The 25,821-nt window shown below is 38.9% G+C and overlaps 1 protein-coding gene across 3 annotated transcripts in view; it reads left to right on the top strand.

Annotated features, from left to right (window-relative positions):
* The window catches only part of ZMAT4 (zinc finger matrin-type 4), a 380,296-nt gene that overhangs the window by 315,322 nt on the left and 39,153 nt on the right, over positions 1–25,821 (top strand). For 2 of the 3 annotated variants that reach the window (XM_016959387.4, XM_009455235.5), the window contains one exon: positions 4,256–4,352. The exons of the other annotated variant lie outside the window; for it this stretch is intronic. In XM_016959387.4, the coding sequence (XP_016814876.1) occupies positions 4,256–4,352 (97 nt within the window). The remainder of the gene's footprint in view (positions 1–4,255; positions 4,353–25,821) is intronic. 3 annotated transcript variants of the gene reach the window in all.

The raw sequence follows: 25,821 nt of genomic DNA, 5'->3' as shown, positions 1-25,821 counted from the left end.
AGTGCAGGTGTATGGTGAGATTGGGGGTTATGATCTGAAACTTCTTGTACATTTCCAAGCCCCAAACCAAAGCTTAGAGTATCAGAATCTCCCGAAGTTTTGCCTGGGAATCTAGACTTTCTCATGATCACTGGAGGATGCATCCACACTCTGATGTTTGGGAGTCACTGCTTGAGAAAATAGGTTTCAACATTTATCTGTTTTATCTCTGAACTGGCAGTTTGTACCTGAAAAGTTGTCAGTCTCTTAGGCTGCTTCCTAAGAACACCCCAGATATTTGTGGTTTCATTGTTCTTTTCTCATAATTAAATGGACTATTAATTGAACAATCAGGTGAGTCAGTACCTGATTATGTGATTGAAACAAAAACAAAAACAAAGCTAGCTCTCATGCCAACCCACCTAGCTTACTATATACATTTCAAAGAGGTCTCTCTGAAATGCTCACTTGGCCATAAGAATGTGAACGCCTCCAGGAAACTCTACTCTTTGTTCAGATTATAGATGTGGGCAGTTCTAAGGACACTGACATTCAGGGAGCAGGACTCATTGGATTTGATGCAATCGGAAAGTAACTTTAGGCCTGGTGCAGTGGCTCACGCCTGTAATCCCAGCACTTTGGGAGGCCAAGGTGGGTGGATCACTTGAGATCTGGCGTTTGAGACCAGCCTGGCCGACATGGTAAAACTCCGTCTCTACTAAAAATATAAAAACTAGCCGGGCATGGTGACACTTGCCTGTAATCCCAGCTACTTGGGAGGCTGAGGCAGGAGAATTGCTTGAACTCGGGAGGTGGAGGTTGCAGTGAGCTGAGATCATGTCACTTGCACTCCAGCCTGGGTGACAGAGCGAGACTCCATGTCAAAAATAAAAATAAAAAACTTTATTTCTTTCCTCCATTAGCTCATTCAAATTGTCTTTGTGGGGTTATTCTTTCCAAGCTTTTAGATAGAATCTAGGGCAAGTTTCACGAATTTTCACTTATTTTTAAGTAGTAGAGTCCTTTGCTACTTGTAAATACATAAATTCTGTATTCCTTAATTAATATATCCATGATAGAGCAGTAATTTTTAAATATTTCCAAAATTTATTAAAAGTTAATTGTCCCCTCTTCCAGCTCAGTCCTGCTTGGCGCTGTCTACTTAACACGGGAAAAGAGGGTGTGGGAGGCTTCTCTCTTTGTTCTGCCTGGAGCTTTTGCTTTTCTTCTTTGACCTCAGTACATTGCTCTGGCTCCTCCAGGGCTGAGGGACACAGGTGGAAGACTAGCAAGGGAAATGGAAGTTTACTTGGTAGGTCCTGTGCAAAGCTAGCATGGATACTGCTTGACTGGGCAGGAAGTGCGAATTGATTCTCCTCAGGATGCTTTTGTGAAAGGAAAATAAACTCAGGACCCCAAAATCACTAAGCCAAGCGAAATGTCAAGCTGGGAAACCTGCCTCCCATTTTCTTCCTAAATATGATAGCTACAAATTTCAAAAGCTACACACCTCCCTCACAACTTGCCTTCACGGAAATTCCTCGTGGCCAAAGGGCAGACAGAATTCAAAGTCATCCATCTGAGGCTCACCTGAGACAAATGCATATATGATTGTTTCCTCTACCCTATTGTTGATGTAAAAATGCACATTCGCTGAGCCAGACTAAATTCTGTATTTAGTGGGAGGCCGATCAAGGGATCAAAAGAATGCAACCTTTTGTCTCTTGTCTACTCATGACCTGGAAGTCCCCGCCTCAAGTTGTCCCACCTTACCAAACCAAACAAGGTACATCTTACACATATTGATTGATGCCTCGTGGCTCCCTAAAATGCATAGGAGCAAGCTGTACCCTGACCACTTTGGGCACATGTCCTCAGGACCTCCTGAGGCTGTGTCAGAGATGCGTCCTTAAACTTGGCAAAATAAATTATCTAAATTGAAATTGATTGAGACCTGTCTCAGATACCTTTTGGTTTACAATTTCATGACTTTTTCAGGGACTTGTCATTACTTAATATGGGCTAAGTAGCTCCTCTGGTATCACTTTAAGCACCTAGATTAGCCAGGTGAACACTTCCAGCATCTTTTTGCTGAAGTATCATTGCCCTCAACTTCAGGCAGCCCTTTTGGGTAGTATCTAAGAAGTCATCAAATCAGCTTCTTTCATACAGGGTACACACAGTCTGTGAGAAGCTTTCATATATCCTTTCTTCTGACAAGCTCTGAGAACACAGGCCATGCCCAATTCTGTCACCTTTTATACTTTGCCACCAGAGAAGATAACAAACCACAGTCTCTAGCCATTTGGATCTTGCAGGTGATGACAGAGTCCAATCTACCACTTCCCAAGTAACAAGAAGGTACTCCTCAAGCCCTCTAGGTAGTTCTGTGCAATCCCTTCTCCACAGGCTTAAGGTGAGGGAGAACTCCACGGTCCCACATGGATCTCATGGTACAATATAGCTCTCTCTTAAGAAAGTCTCTACCCATTTCTTTCTTTCTTCTTCAGTCTCTTCTTCATACTGGTGGTGAGTGGTCAGCACAGGTTCGTGACCACTTCCCCTGGACGTTCTGCACTGATGCTCTCTTACCTCATTTTGGTAATGTGGGTATAGTTATCATCTGTGTCTAGCACTTCCCAGTAGGGCTTCAACTGGACACTCAAACAGAAAGTGTTTCCATGTTAACATCTCTTCAAAATAGTAAAAATAGCAAGCCCATATTGATCACTTGTTATGTGCTGGGCACTCTCACATACATGCCAGGTCTCACTCAGCCCTCCCCACAATACTGTAAGAAAACAGAAGTCCAGAAGGGTCAAATAATTTGCATAAATTTACCCAGGTAGTAATTTGCTAAGCTGTCCCAGCATAGTGCATTATTTTCTTTTCAGGAAAAGAGGAATAACTTTGCCTGTTAAAATTAAATACTATGCATTGATAAAAACAAATGCTACAGCTTTCAGTCCTGGCATTTACAATGCTAGAACAGAATTTTGTACTCATTTGCTAAACATTGTTGTATATATATGTCACTTTTTTTTTTTTGAGACAAGGCCTCACTCTGTCATCCAGGCTGTCATCCAGGCAGGCAGTAGCACTGTCATACCTCACTGTGATCTTGAACTGGGCTCTCAGCCTCCTGAGTAGCTAGGACTACAGGTGTGTGCCACCATGCCTGACTTTTAAAAATATTTTTTTTTGGGACCAGATATTGCTATGTGGCCCAGGTTGGTCTTGAACTCCTGGCTTTAAGCTATCCTCCTGCCTCGGCCTCCCAAATCATTGGGATTATGGGCCATTGTAATATCTTATTCACCTAGTTCTTACAACACCTGGTGGTGTGATCAGCCTTGTCTTCCTCTTGTAGATGGAGAAACTGAGGCTAGAAATTTCATGACTTCCTCCAGATCACAAAACTAGAAATGACTGGAGTCAGAATTAAAATCCAAAGTTTCAGATCATGACCAACTTTACTTTTCTGTCTATTCTGAAGGGACATACTAGCTGAAGGAATATGTTTCATTATGGGTCTCAGCTCTGTGGCAAATGTTTAAGGCTATTTGGTTAAAGCTGTTTTCTAACATAAATTGGCTCTAGATCAGTCAAGATTTTTACTAAACTTCTGAAAGCAAAGAGCATCTTATCCATCTTGGAATCCCTAGTACCTGGCCCAAAGTTGATACTGTATTAGTGAATTAATTAAATGAATGAAAAAGTGAATGAATAGATTGCCTTCTAAATTCTGGTGGAAAGTAAGACTTCACATGAACCAGATTGATGTATTATTCTCCTCCTGGTATTTACATTTTATAAAATAATCCTAGAAGAAACACCTAAATGAGTGATGTCTAAAGTTGAATTTTCATTGCTGTCATTGGAGTAGAGTGGAAAGGAATTAGGATAGAGTTTTTCTCTGGAGTCTCAAGTTTCACTGCAGAGATGACAGTGTATTATGTCTATATGATCTAGAGAAAAATAGAATGCATCTCTGTTTGAGTATAAAACGCCCAGGAACACCTTACCTCAATTCAAAGAAGGATGCTCTAATAATTTAAGCCTTCCAGAAATGAAATAAGCTGCTTCTAACATATTCATAATTACACTTCTGCTAAGAGACCTGTTGGCTGTGCTCTGCAAGGAAGGGTTGAAGTGTTGGTGGGGTAGATCAGGAGTTATCTCTGACACTGTGTCCCTGAACTTCTGGAGATGCTAAGATTCATTTCAGGTGGTTGATGACTGGATGCAGCTAACCAGGTCTGTCTGTTGTCCACAGGTCTGAGGCGCAATTACAGATGTACCATCTGCAGTGTCTCCCTAAACTCAATAGAACAGTATCATGCCCATCTGAAAGGATCTAAACACCAGACCAAGTAGGTACTTTTGTGCTTTCACTCTTCAGTTTCTTCGATGTAATTTTTAGTAAGATGACTAAAGGCTCAACATTTCATCTATTTCTAAATAATTAGAGTGGAAATTACATCTCTTTTGCTTCAAAGTTAGCATGATATTTATGCTTACTTGAAGAATGGCTTCTTCCCTTTATTTGGCATGAGTAATAAGAATCTCTTTTTCATTTTTTCAAGGACAGTTTAGCATACTTTTATGAAATTAGGACATATTAAAATCTATGCTAAGTGTTTTAAAATCAATAATATTATTCTTATTTGTAGGATGTACCAAACTTTGATGACAAATTCTATGAATGTCTTCTACCACTTTCCCTTTCTGGATGAATATTGTTGATTATTATAGAAACATAACAAATCCCCCAGGATATTAAGTCATTTATATACAATGACTATTCACTATTATACAATGACATTTATATACAATGACATTCACTATTTCCAAGTGAATGGAAACTTATTCCATTTTTTTCAAATATTCCCATAATTTTAAACTGAGAAAGTCTCACCAGGCACCATTTCACCTATATTTATACTATGCAGCTCTTTAAAAACCACTGGACATTTTTAAACCAGCTGCTAGGACTGTTAATAAAATGCTAATAAAATATGAAAAAAGCAAAGAATGTCTCAAAAAGATGTAATTTTCCTGAGCATAATTATTTTCATTTCTCTAATATTCATTAGGAGGATCATTTAACAGATTGGACTGTATCAAGACCTCATGAATTATGAATGTTAATTTAACAAACATTTGTCGAGAGCCCACTATGTCTCATACTCCAAGCTGTGCACTAGGGAAGAAAAGACGAATAGGCCGGGCGCGGTGGCTCATGCCTGTAGTCCCAGCATTTTGGGAGGCTGAGGTGGGCGGATCAGGAGGTCAGCAGATAGAGACCATCCTGGCCAACACGGTGAAGCCCCGTCTCTACTAAAAATACAAAAAATGAGCCAGGCGTGGTGGCACGTGCCTGTAGTCCCAGCTACTCAGGAGGCTGAGGCAGGAGAATCTCTTGAACTCGGGAGGTGGAGATTGCAGTGAACCAAGATCAGGCCACTGCACTCCAGCCTGGGTGACAGAGCAGGACTTCGTCTCAAAAAAAAAAGAAAAAAAAGATGAATACATCGAGTCCTTCCTCTTCCCCCTGCCAGGCTGAGAAAATAGCTGTGTAAACCCATAGATTGTTCTCTAATGCCACGTGTGCACCCGGAGCTTTAAGCATGGGGGAGGGAGCAATCCAGGGCAAGCTTTAGGGGACACTAGTGCAGAGGTTGGTGCATAAGGATGAGGTCATGGTCTGATTTTGCTCAATACAATATCCTTGTTTCCTAGCACAGCATCAGATATATTTTAGGGTCTTTATACACTTTTTTGATTAAATGAATATGTGATTTCAAAAGATGAGTAACAATTTTCTAAGCAGGAGTATGAAATGGAGCATTACAAGCAAAGAAATTGTTTTGCAAAGATATTGTAAAGATGTACATCACAGGGAGTCTAGCTCAGGTGAGAAAATTTAAACCCAAAGTTAGTTACTGACTCTCAGTTTTCTTCTCAATATTCTGCCTTGTGAGTCAAAGCCAGTTCCATGGCTTGCATTACTCTGGTCCGCCCAGAGGACTCTTATTGGAATAATTCTTCCAAAAGAAGATTTTCCTTGATTTGTTATGGAATACTAGAGTTCTTGTATTAATTATCGGATACTGCTCATCCCCCCAAGCTGTTTTCATCATTTCTCTAAGTAACATTTTGTTACAGGCACCATACACATTTGAATTAACCTGTATCTGATGTGCAGACAGACACACAAATACCTGCAACAATAAAAGATAACTTTTTGAGAGCATGTATTCATCACTCAATACATAGAAAAAGATAAACAATGACTTTAAATGGTATGAATTATTTAAATAACTAATACAGAGAGTACCTCCAGATTCAGAAAAATGTCTCTCTTCTCTGTTCTGTACATATATAACTTCATGGGCTAGAATCTGTGCTAGGTATTTTCACATCTATTATCTCATTTAATTCCCTTAACTACCCTTGAGATAAATATTAATATTATTGACCTGTTATCTTACATGAGAAAACTAATGCTTAGAGAGGTTAAGTGACTTGCCCACTATCGCCCTGAAAGCAGATGGCAGAGCCAGCACTGATCACAGTGGTGTCTGACTTATGTCTCTACTTACTCCATGTCGTTCAGTTACCACGAACTTAGGCTTGGAATGGGAGCCAATAGAGAGTAGTATGTGCATTTTGAAAAGAGGGTTCCACTTCCTTGAAGTGATTTAAATACACAAGACTTCAGAAGGGAACATCTCTTATAGTGCTGCCTTCTTTCCTATAAATAAGATGTTATTCATTTCTAACTCAAAAGAACAAAGCTGCTTTCTTTGTGAAGAAAATAATTACACTGTCCTGTTTCACATGCCTGTTTTATCTGCCGTTAGACCTAATTTGCATATCATGTGCGGGCATGCTTGTGATCGAGATTGAGATTGAGAGAGAGAGAGGAGAGAGAGAATAAATGATAAATGTTTGTTCAATTCTTTTGTCTGTTTATAAAAATCAAATTTTTTTAGTAAGTTGTAGAAGTGTCTAATTTTTAAGGAAGTCTAATTTATCAGTCTTTTTTTATGGTTAAATTTTTTTGAGTGCTATTTAAGAATTCTCTGCTTATCCTGAGGTCGATAAGATAATCTCCTATGATATTATGTTGTTTTTCCTTACAAATATAGGTCTTTGATCCACCTAGTGTTAATTTTATGCATAGTGTGAGGGAGAGATTAAGTTTCATGATTTTTTTCCATACAGATACCAATTAATCCAATACTATTTACTGAAAAGACCATCATAGACTTTTTTTGTAAATCAGGTGATTTACATATATGTGTACGTGTGTGTCTGTCTCTATATTCTGTCTCAGTGTTATATTTCTTTTTTTATGCTTATGTCACATTACTTATTTCCTATAGTTTTATAGTGTCTTGATATCTGATAGTGTAAATCTTCTAATTGTATCTTCTTATTCAAGACTGTCTTCACTGTTCTTTCCTCTTTGCATTTCCCTATAATTTTTAGAATCAGCTTGTCAACTTCCTCAAAAAGTCCTTCAAAATACTGAGTTTTCTAATTCATAATCATGGTATATACCAGCGTTTGTTTATATCTTCTTTAATTCTTTCAATAGTGTTTTGTAGAGTTCTTTGTAGAGGTCTTAAACATCTTTATTTAGATTTATTCCTAAGAATTTATTGTTTTGGGATACTAGAATAAATTTGATTATTTAATAATTTCTTTGTTAAAATTAATTACTAAATTAAATAATAAAATCTATTATTGTTTATAATTGATACATAATTGTACATATTTATGGGACCTAGTGTGATATTTTGATATATATTTATAATTAGCAAATTCATCACCTCAAACATTTATCATTTCTTTATATTGGGAACATTTACAATCCTCTCTTCTAGCTATTTGCAAATATGCAATACATTTTTGTAGAACACTAAAACTTGTTTCTTTTATCTAGGTGGAATTTTGTATCTATTAACCAATATTTTCCTCTCCCCTCTCCCACTATTCTTCTCAGCCTCTAGTAACCACTATTTGACTCTACTTCTATGAGGTCAGCTCTTTTAGCTTTCATATGAGTGAGAAGATGTGGATCTTCTTTTTGTGCCAGGCTATTTCACTTAACATAATGTCCTCCTGGCTTATCCATGCTTCCATGAATAGAAAGAGTTCATTCTTTTTAATGGCTGAATAGTATTATATGTCTTTATATAGATGACATTTTCCCTATCCATTCATCTATTGATGGACACTTAGGTTGATTCCATATTTTGGCTCTTGTGAATACTGCTACAACAGAAATGGGAGCACAGACATCTCTTTTTTTTCTTTTTTGAGATGGAGTTTCACTCTTGTTCCCCAGGCTGGAGTGCAATGGCACAGTCTCGGCTCACTGCAACTTCTGCCTCCTGTGTTCAAGCGATTTTCCTGTCTCAGCTTCCCAGGTAGCTGAGATTACAGGCATCCACCATCATGCCTGGCTAATTTTTGTATTTTTAGTAGGTACAGGGTTTCACCATGTTGGCCAGGCTGGTCTTGAACTCCTGACCTCAGGTGATCTGCCCGCCTCAGCCTCCCAAAGTGCTGGGATTACAGGTGTGAGCCACCACACCCAGCCACCATTTCTTAAATACACTGAATTTCTTTCCTTTGGATACGTACCCAGTAGTGGAATTACTGGATCATATGGTAGTTATATTTTTAGATTTTGGATTTATTGTTTATCTTTGCAGTTTGATGGTTTTTCATAGTGATAAGGTTTGATTCCTTTACCTTTCTCTTTTGTTTATCTGTCCCACCAGTGAGATACTTTCACATATTTTTATAATGGTAGTTATTCTTCTTTTATTTCTAGATGTAGGACTTCCTTAAACGTTTTTTGTGAGGCTGGTCTGGTGATGATTAATTTCTTCAGTTTTTGCTTGTTTAGGAACTTCATTTCTGAAGAATAGCCTTCCAGGTAATAGTATTCTTTACTGACAGTTTTTTTTTTTTTTTTCTTTCAGCCCTTCAAATATGTCATCCCATTCTCTCCTGGCCTGTGAGGTTTCCGCTAATAAATCGGTTGTTAGTCTGATGGAGATTCCCTTACATGTGACCTGATGCTTTTCTCTTGTTGTTTTTAGAATTCTCTCTTTGTCTTTGACTTTTGACAGTTTGACTGTAATGTGCCTCAGAGAGGACCTTTTTGGGTTTAATCTACTTGGGAACTTTGAGCTGTGTTTATCTGGATGTTTATGTATCTCAGTAGGTTTGATAAATTTTTAGCTGTTATTTCATTAAATAAGTTTTCTACACATTTTCCCATCTCTACTCCTTCTTGAACTCCCATAACACAAGTATTTGTGTTATGGTTTCCTATATGTTTTTAGGCTTTCTTCATCTTTTTTATTCTTTATTATTTTTCTATTTTGTCTGCCTAAGTTATTTCAAAAGGTGTATATTCAAGCTTAGAAATTATTTCTTCTGCTTGAGCTAGTCTGTTTTTTTTTACGTTCTTGATGGTACTTTTTATTTTATTCATTGAATTTGTCATTGCCAAGATTTGTTTGGTTATCTTTTTTGAGATATCTTTTTGTTGAATTTCCATTCTGATAATGAATTGTTTTTCCAATTTGTTGAATTGTCTATCTGTGTTCTCTTGTATCTCACTGAATTTCCTTAATATTTTTATTTTGAATTCCTTTTCTGGCATTTTGTAATTTCCTTTTTTATGCCTTTATTACTGAGGAATTATGATCCTTTGGAGGTGTCATGTTTCCTTCACTTTTCATGTTTTTTATGTCTCTACATTGATAACTGTGCATTCAGTAGAATAGTCACCTCTTCCAATTTTATGGAATAGCTTTCATAGAAAAGACTTTTTCCTGTAGATGGATCCCAGAGTCTCAGTAGAATAGAGTGTACTGACTTTGATTCTAGGTAAACACAGTAGTATGGTCTCTGTATAGTTTCTCCAGCTGTAATTAACAGTGGTGATGTTGTAAATGCCTCAGTGGCCTCAGCTGTGGGAGTTTGTGGTGGCAGTGGTGTGGCTTTGCTGAAGGTGAGCTTAGTGAGCTGGTTCTCAGTCTGGGGACATGGCCATACACTTGGTGGGTCAGCTGGCTCTGAGACTGATTCTCTTGGGATGAAGCTTTCAAGCTGTTTCTCTAGCCCAAGGCATAGGGGTTTGGTGGCTTGGGCTTCTCAGGGCTGTATCTACTTGGGGTGGGTCCACAAGTGTGTTTCTCTGGCTGGGCGCATAGCATACAGTGGCTCAGCAATTCAGGGACATGTCTGACAGGCTGTTTCTCCAGCCAGTGGTGCTAGGGAAGACTATCTGGGGGCAGGTTTGCTGAGCTGTTTGGCTTGGACAGCCTGGGGTTGACTTCCTTGCTCTGCAAAATTAGAGTCATGGCCATTTCTGAGCCTCAGCCTTGAGCAGCCAGGGTGGTCATGTTGCAGCCACTCATGTGAGCTTGGTGAAACAACAGCAGAGTCCCAAGTCTAGAAAAGCACAGTGGCTATCAGCTCCCCAGAACAGGTCACACTCCAGCAGTGACTTTGATTTCAAAATAATGCCATGCTGCAGCAGCTTAGATCATGGGGTTATGATCAGTAAACAATGTGGGCTCCTACTTTTGGAGTAATGTAGCCACAAGAATTCTAAGCATCTCCTCAAACTGGGCTCAGGACTTGTGAAGACTTTGGGATTCCCCTGTAGTAAGAACTACAGGTGTCTGCAGTGACAATGTGGGCTGGTGAGGGTACTTCTGCCTATCTTTTCTCCACATGGGAAAGTCCTTCTTGGCTCTGAGTCAAATGTGATGGAGAAGACAGGGTAGCAGAGGTGGGTGCCTCATTCCCCTCTCTATGCTGGACTTTTGCGTTCCACAAGGATTTTGCCAATTTTTTGCTGTACATCAACACTCTCTTTCAGACACTCCAATCAAATTTTAGTTGTTTATTTTTTATTTTGGTTCTTTTTTTGTGGGAGGAACAAATGTCAGGCACCACTAGTCAGCCATCTTGCTGTTGTCTCCTTACTTATATTCTGTCTGCATATTCTACCCAGGAGAAACAGGCAGTTGAAAACCTTTAACTATAAATATGGATTTGCCTATGTATCCCTTTTTCTGTATATTTTTTGGTTTTATATAGTCAAAGTATATTATTAGATACTTACAAATGTAAATTTTAACAATTTATTTCCATTCATTTGGCCCTTTGTATCAACTTTTATTCATTATCAAATGTTTTTCTTTCTCCCTAATAGTATTTTTTCCTTAAAGTATACCCTTTCTGATATTAGTGTACACCAACATCAATTACACTAACTCTTCAAAGCTTTTAAGGATTTCAAATATTTTTTCCTTTAAATTTAATAATATCCAGATTTTATTTTGTTTTCAGATGGAAGGTTAGTGTGATAATACTTAACTCTACCATAGTTGAAAATGTAAGTCAGCCAAATGTACTTAACTATTGCAATCTGACCAATTAAATAAAAGTAAGTATTCAGGTGCCAGTGATTATAGAGGTATCAGATTTATATTTTTAATAATAATATCTAAAGAAGTGTTGGTAAGAAAAAAGATTATTAAACTGTGTGGTGTAAAGAGCACTGAATTGTGAGTTAGGAGATTTTAATCCTTTTGTGACTTTGCCACTCAGTGGCCTTGTACACTGACAAATCTTTTCTCAATCTTAAGTTCCTTCATGGATTAGTGATTAGTGATGACAAGAACACGACAAATATGGGTCCACTTTCCATGCCCTTGCTCATGATCCTGGCACTCTTTCCAGCTCATCCTAACTATAGCTTTAAAATTGTTCTCAAAACAGATTTCCAGATAGCCTTTGCCATTTTATTGGAGCTAGCAGTTTGTATGTATAGTGGGTTGAATAATGTCTTTCCAAAATTCAGGATCCCCTCAGAGCCTCAGAATATGGCCTTAGATGTAAATAGGGTCTTTGCAGATGTTATCAGTTAAGATTCTCAAGATGAAATCATCCTAAATCTATAGTAAGCCTTAAATCCAATGCCTGGTGACTTTAAAAGAGAAAGGAAAGGGAGATTTGGATACACAGAGAAGAAGGCTAAGTGCTGATGAAGGCAGAAATTGGAGTTATGGTTCCACAAACCAAGGAATCACCAGGAACTGGAAGAGTCAAGGAAGGATTCACTCCTAGAGCCTTTGGAGAGAGAGTGATGAAGCTGACACCTTGATTTCACACTTCTGGACTCCAAAGGTTGTGACTAATTCTTCTCTTATGGAGAGAATGATTTTCTGCTGTAAACTACCCACATTGTGATACATTTTAGGCAACCCTTTAGACACATTTTACTAAGCCACTGCTTACAATGCCTGCCCTGGTGATGATGATGATAGAGATGATGCCACCATGGATAACTGGAGTGTAACTTGTGAGCCTCTGGAGTACAGCAACAAATTTTATTGTTCTGAAAGTACTAACATATCTAAAATGCACAGCATTCTTTTAGTTGGCCAGATGTTCTTATCTTCAGGTTGTAGGTTAGAAAATTGAGTCTCAGAGAAGTTAAATGACTTTTCCAAGGCCCTAAAAGTAATTGTTAGCAGAGGCAAAAGTCAGGTCATATGCCCTTATTACTACTACTATTATGATAACTAATCAAACTGTAATTGTCAGATTGCTCTTTGCTGGTAGTAACACAGACACGGTCTTTTACATTTTTGGGGAAAAGCTGTAAACAGCATATGGCAGTCAAATTTCTCTCCATTGTTAAACAACAGGAGAAATATTAACTATCTGATGAGATTAAAGGTTTGGAAATGCAAATGCTCACGGCAATATTTAAAGCAAATGCCTATTAGTAGATTTTTCAGAGCTTCCAGGGGATATAGTCTGTCAATTAGTACAAATGATTAAAATAAAATGTAAAGGCACTGTGAGTATGTACCATAGACTAATGAACAATTCCCCATTAATATACTTAAATTTGAGCTTAGGGAACACTCCAGGCCTCAGGACATGATGTTACCTAGAAATAAAGGATATGAAAGTTGTCATTACTTACTTTGATACTTCAGTTGGTTGAAAATGAGATACAAGTGTCTAAGATAATAAATCAGACTGACCAAAAATTAATAGTAATTTCTAAATCTGCTTCTTCCTTTGAGAAGAGGCCTTAACGCATGATATCCATTTGTTTCTCTGAGGTTTTTTTCTAACTGGTATGAATCCTCATGACAAAAGCCTCATATTATTTATTTCCCCATTATACTCATTTATTTGGGAAGTACTTGAATGAATGTTCAGACTCATTTTCAGGGATGGAGTATCTTTGTTTTCAATATTTTGGAATTCGCTTCCCACATTCAGCATACTAGTGAGTTAGCTGAGGGTCGCACAGTAATAAATAAGACACTTTTGTAAGATACGTGAACCACAAAGAACCTTCTATATTTAATAAAAAAATAAAAGCAGCTTAAAAGCCTGAGAAGATGTTCTCTTTGAAAACAATCAAACAAATCATAAGTCATGCATGGATTTCCAAAGTTAAACATATTAATATTCTTTGTAGAATTTTCAATGTAGTTTACTGATATTAACCAAGAACCCCAATAACCAAGAAACCTGAGACTTCGATATTGTGCTTTTCATGAGAAAGCATTTTTTTTTCTGAAAAATACAAAATATGTATCACCAGTAAAGTTTTGAGATAAGAGGCCATAAGAAAGTATTGAAAATGGAGCTATCCTTTTCCAAAGAATGTAAAGTTATTTCTCTTCAGCTGATAATCATTTGTAAGCTGATAGTAAAGCTCTGAATAAAGAGTGAAATCTGGAACCCATGGCTAATTCTTTGCTTGCCCGATTTTATAATTCTGAATGTAAAAAATAGCTCTTCTCCCTGAAAGTAAGACTTGTGGTGTGTCATCAAGTCTTTCTAGCTAAGGACTATCTGGGTAATCAGCGTCACTGTGACAACGACAGGAATGAGGCTGTGTCCCAGCCTTTGGGCCAAAGGCTGCTTTCTACCTAGCCCTGTCTTTAATTGGTAGAACATTGAAATCCACTATTGTTAAGAGCCCTCCATTCTATGAGGAAGGCCTCAGAAGAAACAGGCTCTAACTTCTCACATGGAAAAGGCAGTAGCTTTCAGAGAGAATTTCAGAGATGCCAAAAAAGACTGTTTATATCTCTCTATATCTACAGCACTAATACATAGGCAATTTTAGCAGCTCTATTTTTCCTAAGTTGCACTTGCATGCTTTTGCTATACAGGCTGTACCTAGGGATACATTATAATTACAGTATGTGACTAGATGAGGTGTTTTGCAGACTTGAAAAGAACTAAATGGGGAGCATGTTCATTCTTTCATAGCACTTCTAGAATTACCGATGACACCTAATATTGTTTAGCTCATTCATTTCCTCCCTGCTTCCTTCTTGGGGGACCTATAATCATTATTTTGTCTTGCTTGAAATTTGCATGAGTCATGATTGCCTCCAGAGTGGTTCCGAGCTGATGATTTAATGTCTCAGCTTTAATTGTGAACCCCACGGAATACCTCTCATGCTCTTACAATGCTGCTTCAGATTAGTCCTCCAGTACCAGTCTCCACGGGTGCAAGGTCATTACCCGATGTGGTTCTGAGAAGTTTATTTGCATCAAGAAAGAAAAGAACTGGAAGGAGAGTGGTGGAGCCTTATAGACCTGGCCTGTGGTGGAGCCTTATAGACCTGGCCTGGGAAGCAGATGGCCAGAGTCCCAGGGTCAGCCCTGTCTCTCAAATCCTGAGATCCTGAGTGGCTTTAAAAACTTCACAAGGTTTTTTTGTTTTGTTTTGTTTTGTTTTGTTTTGTTTTTTTTCTGTCGTTGTTGTTCTTTGTTGTTTTGGAGACAGGGGTGCTCTCTGTTGCCCAGGCTAGAGTGCAGTGGTTCCATCTCAGCTCACTGCAACCTCCACTTCCTGGACTTAAATGATCCTCCCACCTCAGCCTCTGGAGTAGCTGGGACTTCAGGTGCACATCAGCACACCTGGCTAACTTTTTCTGTTTTTAGTAGAGACGGGGTTTTGCTGTGTGGCCCGGGCTGGTCTCAAACTCCTTGTCTCAAGCAATCCTCCTGCCTCGATCTCCCACGGTGCTGGAATTATAGGCATGAGCCACTGCACGTGGCCCCACAAGTTACTTTTAAATAAACCGATTAAGCTGCAGTTGAATACAATGCTATGCATAGATTTCAGTTATACAATTTGATGGGTTTTGACAGTCATCTACACCATGCAACCATCAGCCCAATCAAGATGTAGAACATTTTCATAACCACCAAAGGTTCTCTTGGACCCCTTTTTGCCCAGTTTCCTACCCCCATCACAGCTAACCATTATCTGATTTCTATCACTGTGGCCTAGTCTTGTCTATTCTAGAACTTAATGGAATAATATGGCATGCTTTCTTTTTTGTCTGGCTGCTTCTGCTCAACATAATGTTTTTGAGAGTTGTTCACATTATTACATGCATCATTAGTTCTTTCTTTTCCTTTGTGGATTTGAATAAAACAAGTTCCCTCACTGAGTTTTACTGTCTTCATTTGACATGTGAGGGGTTGGAATACAGAGTAGTCAAGGTTCCAATCAATTCCAACAATCTCTAATATTATGACCTTAAAGTTTAACTGAAGTTTCTTTAGTGTTTTTATATTTTCCAGCTGGCAGAAGGTTGTCTGTAAAATCTTTTTTCTCCAGTGCTTTCTTCTTTACTGCACGGTGGCCTAGAAGCTGACCCACCCTGCAGTTGAGTCCAGCTAGGCCTACTACAAAGAACAACATTGTGGAGGCCTCTTTTTCCTGTTCTTACGTTAAAGGCAATAGGGCTGTTCAGGTGGCTATGACTTGGGGCAGAAGGGATAAAGTCGGTTTTACAGGGAGAAAGTGAAGAAAGGAGCTTATTTTCACTTTATTTCCTGCTATGAATACAGAGCATAAACTCTAATGACTTCTCAGGCAAACAGAGATGGGTAAGAGGGAGTCAAGAAGGTTCTAAAGGAGATCCTGGCTTCTCCTCTGAGCAGCCCAGGCTGCTGGACTTACCCTCATTCTGGGTCTTCTGTAAGTTAGTGTAGTGCCTTCTCATACATTTCACCAAATTTTATAAGAAATTAAAATATGTCCATTTGTAGACTATCTATAGCTGACATTGATTTTTACAAAAACTTTAGTAGAATTTTGAGTTTAGCCAACATTTCTCTGATCTCTCAGAAGTTGTGGATTGTGGAATACCCAGCAATTGAATTAAGTAAATGAGAAATGTCACTTCATTTAATTAGATTTTGCTGGGGAAGTAGGGAGAGAAGGTAAGTTGGGAATGGACATGCCCTCGATTGTGTTCCTGAATCAGTTATTTATCACTTCTCTTTGGGGTGGAGGATAAGAGCTCATTTTGGCTGGGATTTTCATTTTGTAGCTGGAGTGGTGGTGTGAATTATTAGACAAATCAGCTCCCCCATCCCATTTAATTTAATCCCATAATCAAAATCCGTTGAGTACTGACTGTGTTTGGGACATTAAAACAGGCCCTAGGGGCAATGCAAAGTGATTATAGAGATGATTGTACCTTTTAACAATTAATAATCTAGTTGAGGGGATGCAACAAGTAGTGATTACAGTTAATGTCAACATATGATATGGTGAGTAAAAGAGGTGCAAAACATGGGTAGAATTCAGGGGAAGAAGTAATTGCATCTGCCTGGAGCCATCAAGAAAGGTTATTGTGGACTGGGTGCAGTAATGTGTATTGGCAATGAGACTGGCTGGGTTCAGTCCTGAACCTATCTACTAATTCTGTGACCTTGAACAGATACTTAAATACCTCATTATGGCTTAGTTTCCATATCTGTGAAATGTAATAGTTATAAAAAGTACCTACCCAAACTGACTATAGTGAGGATTGAGTTTTAAGAACAAAAACAACAACAATAATAATAATAAGTACTAAATGGGCCCTGAGGAACGGGTAGATGAATGTTGAGGTGTAACCCTCAATACTTCTATCCCAAAATTATGAAAATGCCCAGAATTTTTCCTTGCATGGCTAGTTTCTTGCCCAAGGTTGGGGTTTCTGGATTCTCACAAAGTTCCGGCCTGCTCAGGGTTTAGAACCCCAGTGGATCTCAGTGAAGCTGCAGGATAGAAGAATCGATCCAGGAAAGGTCTCGAAAGATGATTCTCATTCTGAGTTTCTTGTGGTCTTCTGCCTCGTTTTATACAACAGTTTCAAGCTTGATATTCAGTCCTGCATTCTCGGAAGAAATGTTTCCTGAATGCTCTCAATTATATGTGGCCATTACCCACTCAGACTCCCACTTCCTCTAGCTGTTTGACAAAATGACCAAGTTCATTTTGTCAGTCATGTACAATTAGCACATTATTCTCTGGAGACCATGGAGTATTAACCTTGACAATAAATAAAATAAATGAAACTATTTTCCTGGATGAATTTCCTAAATCATTCTCCCAGTGGTCTGTGGGATTCTCTACGTGGAATTTCTTTACCATTTTGATTTTAGGAAGGTTATTTTTCTTCCCATTTGCATTTTTCATTTTATTATTAAACATATATACACTGTCTACTCAGGAATCTTTATGCTACCACTGGTAGTATATTCTGGCTAATCTCCATATTCACTGATTAAATCTGAGTGATGACATTTGATAAATGCTATATTTTCCAGAGTTGGAAGGATTTTTTTCAAAAAACAAATGATGTCTATGCATGACAGAGACATCTCTTTAAGTGTTAAACACTGTTATTTAGGTAATTATTTAGTGATAAACATTTTAAAGAGTTTTGGGTTTTTTTTTTTTTGTTCTTTCTTTTTTTTTTTTTTTTTTTGAGACAGTCTTGCTCTGTCCCCCAGGCTGGAGTGCAGTGGCATGATCTTGGCTCACTGCAACCTCCGCCTCCCGGGGGGGTTCAAGTGATTCCCCTGCTTCAGCCTCTGGAGTAGCTAATATTTGTATTTTTAGTAGGGACAGGGTTTCACCATGTTGGTGAGGTTGGTCTCGAACTCCTGACCTCAGGTGACCTGCCCGCTGGAGCCTCCCAGAGTGCTGGGATTACAGTAGTGGAGCCACCATGCCTGGCTTTTCTTCTTTTTTGAGTTAATGTTATCTAGACCGTTCTATATTGTGTTAAGCATAGCCAGATGTAACCAGAATCTATACCTCATTCAGAATATAAACTTATATAAATATCAATAGTAATATGTATTACCTGCAATAGTCCTTAACAGCAAATAGGAACCATGCGTTTTTCTTTAGCTTTTAGAGTAACAGAAAAATCTCAGTCCATTTCATGCCGAGTAGTCAAATACAAATCAAAATCTATAAAGTTCGCTTTCAGAAATGTTGGTGATATTTCAAGCTCTAGGACACAATTAGTTCAAAGTTCTATCTACAGCCTCTGGTGCTATTGTACTCTCCAGAGATATATCTGTCTTTTCTCTTCCTTATGTAAGTGCCTTTCCTTCTAAAGACACCCAACAGGATAACATGTGCACTTTACTCTTTTTGATTTCTAAAACCATCACCACTGAACTGATTTCTATTCTAACAAAAAGATCTTATAAATGCCTTAAATAGATGAGTTTCAGACCTCTGGTTTTATTTCCTGGGACATGGATAAAGTTCAAATAATACATTCTGTTTTCTGACAACTTTCCACTGCTAAATGACATAAGCTTACTAGATAACTCAGATGTCATGGCCAGATAGCTTACTAAATTAGCATCTAGTTGTCCCTTAGTATCTGTATTGGAATGGACACTTTAAGTCTCTGTGTAGGTGGGTCTAACTGGGTATGTTAAAGTTTCTCATTTTAAATCTAGCTTTTGGTCAGTATAATTCCTATTCAAGGCAACTGAGTAGGGGGGAGCTTCAGATTTTTCAGTATCCTCCATACCAGAAGGTTTGGAAGTCATACAGTTTTCTATTTCTTAGTCTTGGAACCAGATGTCATCATTTCTGTATTCCACATCCCGTGAGAGTCCTGAAAGTAAAAATGCACCTCCCATGGAAAGGAGAGATCAGGTCACAGTGTAATTTGAGAAAGTCATCCCAGCCTGGAAATTGAATGATCACCCTCTGCTGCACCCCTTCTAAAGGTAATAGGAAGGAGGTCAGGTTCTCTCACACCCACATGTCCGGAAAACATCAGCACAAGTTAAAAAAAGATCTGGTCAATGCTCTTCATTCTATGTGCACATTGGAGAGGCAGCTTTCATTTCCAAGTTACTCTAAAGAAACCCAGTATAAAATAACTAGTCAACCTTTTGGAGCATGCAAGTGATATTTCTGGAGTGAATCTAGAGAGTTTATTTCTGTGGATGAAATCTGGTTCACTCACGATCTGGAGGTTTTCAGTGAGATAGTGTGTCACGGTGGAGGAACATCAGAACTTTCCTTGATTTGGTCAATAGTTTAGCAAATATTTATTAAGTGACCCACCCACTCTGTGCTAGGCTCTGAATCACATAGTAAATGACAAGTAAATAAATTGATTTCTTGTCCTTAAAATGCTCAGGTAATTTTTAAAACGCCTAAACCCTAAAGCGCTATGATTCCAGAAAAGTCACCCTAATTCTTGAACTCATTGAAATCACAGAAGAGAGTGCTGGGGGCCTTCACAGTGGTGAAGGTCATGGAGTCCTATTAGCAGCTGTCAGGAGTGTGGTGTTGGGTGACTGGGCACCGACATGGACCTGCAGTTCTTCCAAGCCCAAGTTATCACTGGCAATGTAGGTTCTCTGGGGAGCTCTTATTAAAAAAAAAAAAAAAAGGTAGCCTGGAACCTGAGTTGGGAAAGAAGGCAGGCTTAGGATCTAGGAGGGATGTCAGATATGAAAAAGATGGTGGCAATGACCAGGCGTGGTGGTTCACACATGTAATCCCAGCACTTTGGTAGGCCGAGGAGGGTAGATCACCTGAAGACAGGAGTTCGAGACCAGCCTGGCCAACATGGTGAAATCCCATCTGTACTAAAAATACAAAAAATTAGCTGGGTGTGGTGGCGGATGTCTGTAACCCCAGTTACTCATGAGCCTTAGGCAGGAGAATTGCTTGAATCTAGGAGGCGGGGGTTGCAGTGATCGCCCCACTGCACTCCAGCCAGGGCAACAAGAACAAAACTTCATCTCAAAAAAAAAAAAAAAAAAAAAAAGATGGTGGCACCAAACCAGCACTTGCTGTTGTGTTGAATGAGTTGATATAGAAGCTTTGACTTCTAAGGACTTACCCAAGGAAATTACTTTTGTCACTTAGAAACTCATATTTTCTGGGCATTCTCTGAAAAGCCCTCATCACTTATATATGAGGATTTAAATTTTGTAACACCTGATAGAATATTTCATTGCTATTAAGTAAGGGAAGAAACCAGGGTTTAAAACTTAAGTTAAGAACAAATGACATTTGTGATCAAAGAATGATGATTAGAGACATCAATCTGTCCAATCTCTGTTGAAAATTACTTTGGTTATTCTTTCTCCCTAATAACACTTGCTCTAGTGTCATTTAAGGAATTGGTAGCAAATGAGCAGCTCCAATAAGACAGTGTACAGATAAAAGAGTAAGACTGGATGTCAGATTTTGTTAACAAGAACTGCTTTAATGTTCTAAAGCAGATTTTTTACTATCCGTGCAGGTAATTTTTCTTTTAACCTTGAAGTAAGATTATTCCTGTGTCTTCTGATTAAAATATCTCATCCTGTGCCCACAATGGATGCTCAACAATTAATGGTCTTTCTTTTCTCAACTGTTTAATTAGGGTTGAGGCCAACACATAATTTGAATGACTAAAATCAATGAATATCATGAATATCATTCCAAAATGTACTCTACTAATGTGAGTAATTTCTCCATTCCCATGAGACAATGGAACAGGCTGCAACAGTGGCCCTGCCTTATGATGTGATTTCAATAAATTGCTTCCTTTTCTCAAAGTGATATCTTCTCCCCTATACACACCTGCTAGGTAACTGTCAACATTTTTTCCACAGAGGAAAACTTTACTTTTGTCTACTTTGCAGGCAGGGATAATTGCACAGTGAGATGTGCAAATGACAAATACTAAAATCTTATCTGTGAGAAGTTTAGAGGGGGGTGGCCCGAGACTGAAATATAGAGTGTCATTGACAGGGGGAGAGAAGGCAGAAAGAGGAAGCTGGCACCAGCAAGGAAAATCTTGGCCTTTCAGGGTCCAGGGTTAGGCAATCCTGTAGAAATAACACCTGCTTCAATATACTCTCGACTTATAAAAAGAGAAGTGATCAATACAAAACTCAGTGAGTTAAATATTGTCTTCTACATGAACACATTCCTGGACTCCCTTACCATGGTAGCTTTGTCCATGAGGATTTCTTTGCGTTCTCCAGCTTAGTGTTCATAAGGCAAATATTTCAAGTATTCTGGAACTACTTGACCTCATTCATGTATTTTTTCTTTTTGGAGGACAGACCAAGAATAAGTAATTTCATGATCATATTTATTCAGAAAAGGCTGGTGGAGATTAGATGTGTGATCTCTGACAATCCGAGGGAGCCTGGGATGAGAAAGTGAAACGACATCCCTTTCCTCAGCCACTGGGTGGAAACTCATTGGTTTCCCCTGTAGGAGACCTGCCATGGGGAGCAAGGGTAGGGGCTGGAGGAAACTAAGAGGCCCTCCTGCTCCCTCACAGCCTACCAGCATCACCCCAGTTTCTGGACTAGTTTTCAGAGTCAAGGAACAGCTACCTTTAAGGACAGAGCCACTGTGGTCAAATAAATCATGTCCTTTACCCTCTGTCACAAAATTCATGGGTCTAAAAAGAGAGTTGGAGGTGGAGAGAAGTACCTTATCAAGTCAAGCAGAATCATGCATGTGGAATAATTTCATAAGACATCATTGTAATTCAAATTTTAAAGTCTAGTTCAGAACATTTCATGTTCTTATCTGTTTTTTCATTTCAAAATTGTTTCTTCTACTAGTAGTGCTCAAAGAAGATGAATTGCATCTGTTACCTTTGGATTTAGACAGCAGATATATTTATGGTTTCCTAGCATGTTCCACTTTTGCTAGAGACCTAATACTTGAGAGAGATTCAGTTCAGTTCTGTGTATTTACTCTGTGTCTAGCTAAGTGTCAGATATCGCAAGGATATAGCACCAGCAAACAGTGTGATTCCTGCCTGCAGTAAACCTATTGTTTAACTGAGGAGACCAAATTAATAGATGAAAATAATCAAAGAACATTTAAATGCTAATATATTTGAGACTGACTTTATATACCATGTAAGGACTTGAGAGAAGGGAGAGATGATGCAGACATGAGTAATGAGAGAAAGCTGCCTGGATGAGATGAACCTGGGCAGGGGAATGAGAATGAATTCAGTTTGAGGTGGATGAGTTTGAGGGGCCTAAGAACATTCAGATGAAGATGCCGGTGGGCATTGAGGTTTATGGCTCTGGAGTTCAAGAAACAAATGAGGTCTGAAGATTCAGATTCAGGATGCTTAGGGTCACAGGAGCTGGTTGAAGTGTCTGATATGGGAGTAGACGAGTTCACTCAAGGTGAGAGTGTAGAGTAAGAGGAACTTGAGGAATAAACACACATATGTTTACACTGCACACGTGTGCACACACACGTCGTGACAAAGGAAGAGAAGTCAACACTTTTTCTCATAATGATACATTTTGTATTTCTTTTCTAAGTAGGAGAACAGGACAGATTAGTGCTTCAGAAGTCAAGGGAGAAAAAAACATTTCAAGAAGGAAGGTGTAGAACAAACTGATTAAATGCCAGAAAGAGTCAAGTAGAAAGAGGATTGACAGATGGCTTGTCAATCAGGAGGGGTTGTCATTGTTTGCCTGGGGAGTTTTGTAGAAGTTTCTAGACCATGATTACCACAATGGCTGGGGTAGAAAGAAAGAGGGGGAGTTCCTTACCAGTGTGCCCCTGTATGAGGGAGGGTGCCCCAGCAGCCCCATTGATGACAGCACCCAGGAGGATGGAGGGTGGTGTGTAGCTGTTTGCCATGCATAGGGGAAGGGGTTTGCATAAGAACTCAAATTAAACAGCAGAACCCTCTCTTAAAATAAGTAGCGGGTGGAATTTCATAAAAGTAGTCTTTTTTGGAATTAGACATGTTGGGTCAAAAGTGCTACCCAGTGAACTTCCTCCCTGGCCCCTGCTGATCCCTAGAACTCTGAGGAACCATTGATAATCATTGATGATGGGATTTCTGAGAGGATGGCCTAAGGTGCCTACCTGTCTTCAGCTTAGGAGATGGGAGAAATTCTGACAGAATCTGGCCAGGAGTGAGGGAGTTAAGTTTTAGATACAGTGCTTTTGATGGAATGGTGCTTTGACTGAGCAGGAATGTCCTACGGGTTCTTGGAAAGCAGACCTGATATGAAGACTTGAACCAGACTTTGAATGGACATTTTGGAGTCAGCTAAATGGGTACAAGTTAAAGCCAGGGAGAAGACGTATCGTCCAAAGTAGAGAAAGGTGCAGAGAGAAAGAACCGTGCCCTAGGCATTGCACCTGACTGACTTCAGTCAGAGAAGCAAGACCACTAGGAGGTGTGTGTCTGTCTCCCTCTCTTTTTCTCTCTTACACACAGACATACACTCACACTGGATTTATAACAGGGATTAGACCTTACCAAGGGTGTCCAATCTTTTAGCTTCCCTGGGCCAGATTGGAAGAAGAAAAATTGTCTTGGGCCATACATAAAATACGCGAACACTAATGATAGCTGATGAGCTAAAAAAATTGCAAAAAACTCTCATAATGTTTTGAGAAAGTTTACGAATTTGTATTGGGCCACATTCAAAGCCATCCTGAGCCGCATGCAGCCTGTGGGCTGGGGGTTGAACAAGCTTGCACTGAGCCTTTGTGAGAGCTGGTTCAGCACCCTCTCTAATGCTGGTGCTTGGAGCCTGGAAGACAGGCTGTTGGAGGAGAGATTTTGGGTGGGGAAGAGAAAGTGCTACTCATACCCTGAGCACCAGCTGGGACCTCTAAGGACAGACTGAAACCCGAGTTAGTTCTCTCCACCTTCAACCTCAATAAAGTGGTAGTTCTGCAGGAGAACCTGGTGCTTAAATGTGGAAGCTGTGAGCCCTGACCTTCTGAGAGTGAAAACCAGAAACATATAGCTAAGGGAATTATAAGAACGCTGTGCAGGCTGGCCATGTTAGTACACTGTAAAACCACCAGAGTACCCTCTAAAGCTGCCAACTAACACTACACAGCAGGACAGTTAAATGTCAAATGAAAGACCACAGCATTAAAAGTGCTGAGTTTTCTTGTCCTTCTTTGAAAAAAAAAATTAAAGATATAGTAACTTAAGATGTTTCCATTTTTCTCAGAAAAATGAGCTTATTTTATTAACAAATGACACTGAATCTCTTTGCACAGTACACAGAAAAACTTATAAATCAAAGACCATCTTTTCTTTAAACAGAACTGTATGATTTTAATGAAAATATTCTAGAATCATATGTGCAGTGCCAACATAGAAAATATGGAGAGGTAAATCTCTACTAAGTAAAAGGGTTTTTTGGGGACTAATATACAAGAAGTATGATTGCAATGCGAGACATACATAAAGACCAGGGTGGCCTCCTGCATGTCCAGAGAACAGAGGAAAAGGTTAGGGTTTAATTGGGGAAAGAGTAGATTATACAGGTTATTTTGAAAGTTCATTGGCTGGCGATGTCTTTCAGGATCTGGCAAGCTCTGGTGAGTGACAGTGGGGGCATTGCTAGATAAAACTTGTAGTCTCAAAGTCATAGCAGCTGTTTCTTTGGATTGAGTTTGTGAAATAGTGTGTCAGGCAAGTGTTTTTGCACAAGTGGCTGGCTTTCCTTGTGATCATTCATATTATCAGGCAAATTGTATTAGGACAGCCCTCCCACCATGATCTTCTCTGTCTTTATTTTGCCAGAGTTTGACAACAAGTGACACAAGACACAAGTGACTCCATTTTGAATCTCAAAACTTTCACAGTAAATGTTTAATATATATCTAGGATGACTTGTTCCCAGGATGCTAAAGCATTGAAATATCACCTGGAGAATTCATAGCTTCATCTGCATTCTGAGATTACTTTGAGGGGAAAGATATGATTATTTGTTTTCCAAGAAAAAGCATTGATGAATAAAATGAAAAAATATATTTCTGCTGGTACTGTGGCATAGGAATTTACTACAGAGCTTTAATGGAAAATAGACTGTCTATAATTGGCGGTATTATTATTTACATAATTTGTTCAGGACAATGAGTTAAGATAAAATGTACAATTTCCCTTGGTCAAATTTTATATATATATATATATAGTTTGACAAGATTATGGAAGATAATTCAAAGGAAATCGCTTGGCACTGTGTGACTAGCTTGAGCTAGAAATGTATTAGAGCCACAGGTATTGACAGTGGCGGGAAGCCATGGACAAACTGTCATTAGGACAGGAATTAGTGGGAGAGTGGGACAGACCTCAGCGAGCAAAAATGCACAAAAATTACACCTGACATGGAGTCTTTGCCCAGCCCCATTATCTCCTCTGTGGTTTCTGCCTGAGGAAGATTATCGCGTAAGTTTGATCCCAAAGGGGCCATAGGGATTATTTCTGGATCATCTATTTTTTTCTATTAACATACTCAGGAAAAGCTCTAATCTAATTTCACAAACATGTGTGTTTGTATTTGTGTGTACTTATGTGGTTGTGTATATCTGTGTGTTTCTGTAATTACGTGTATTCGCATGTGTGTTTGTGTGTTTTTGTGTTTGTGTGGTTGTGTGTATTTGTGTGTGTGTGCCTTCAGTTCTATATC

This window comes from Pan troglodytes, chromosome 7 (genome assembly GCF_028858775.2).
Source record: "Pan troglodytes isolate AG18354 chromosome 7, NHGRI_mPanTro3-v2.0_pri, whole genome shotgun sequence".
Taxonomy (NCBI): Eukaryota; Metazoa; Chordata; class Mammalia; order Primates; family Hominidae; genus Pan; species Pan troglodytes.
Note: the sequence above shows the minus strand (reverse complement) of the source record. Positions and strands in the feature narration are given on the sequence as shown.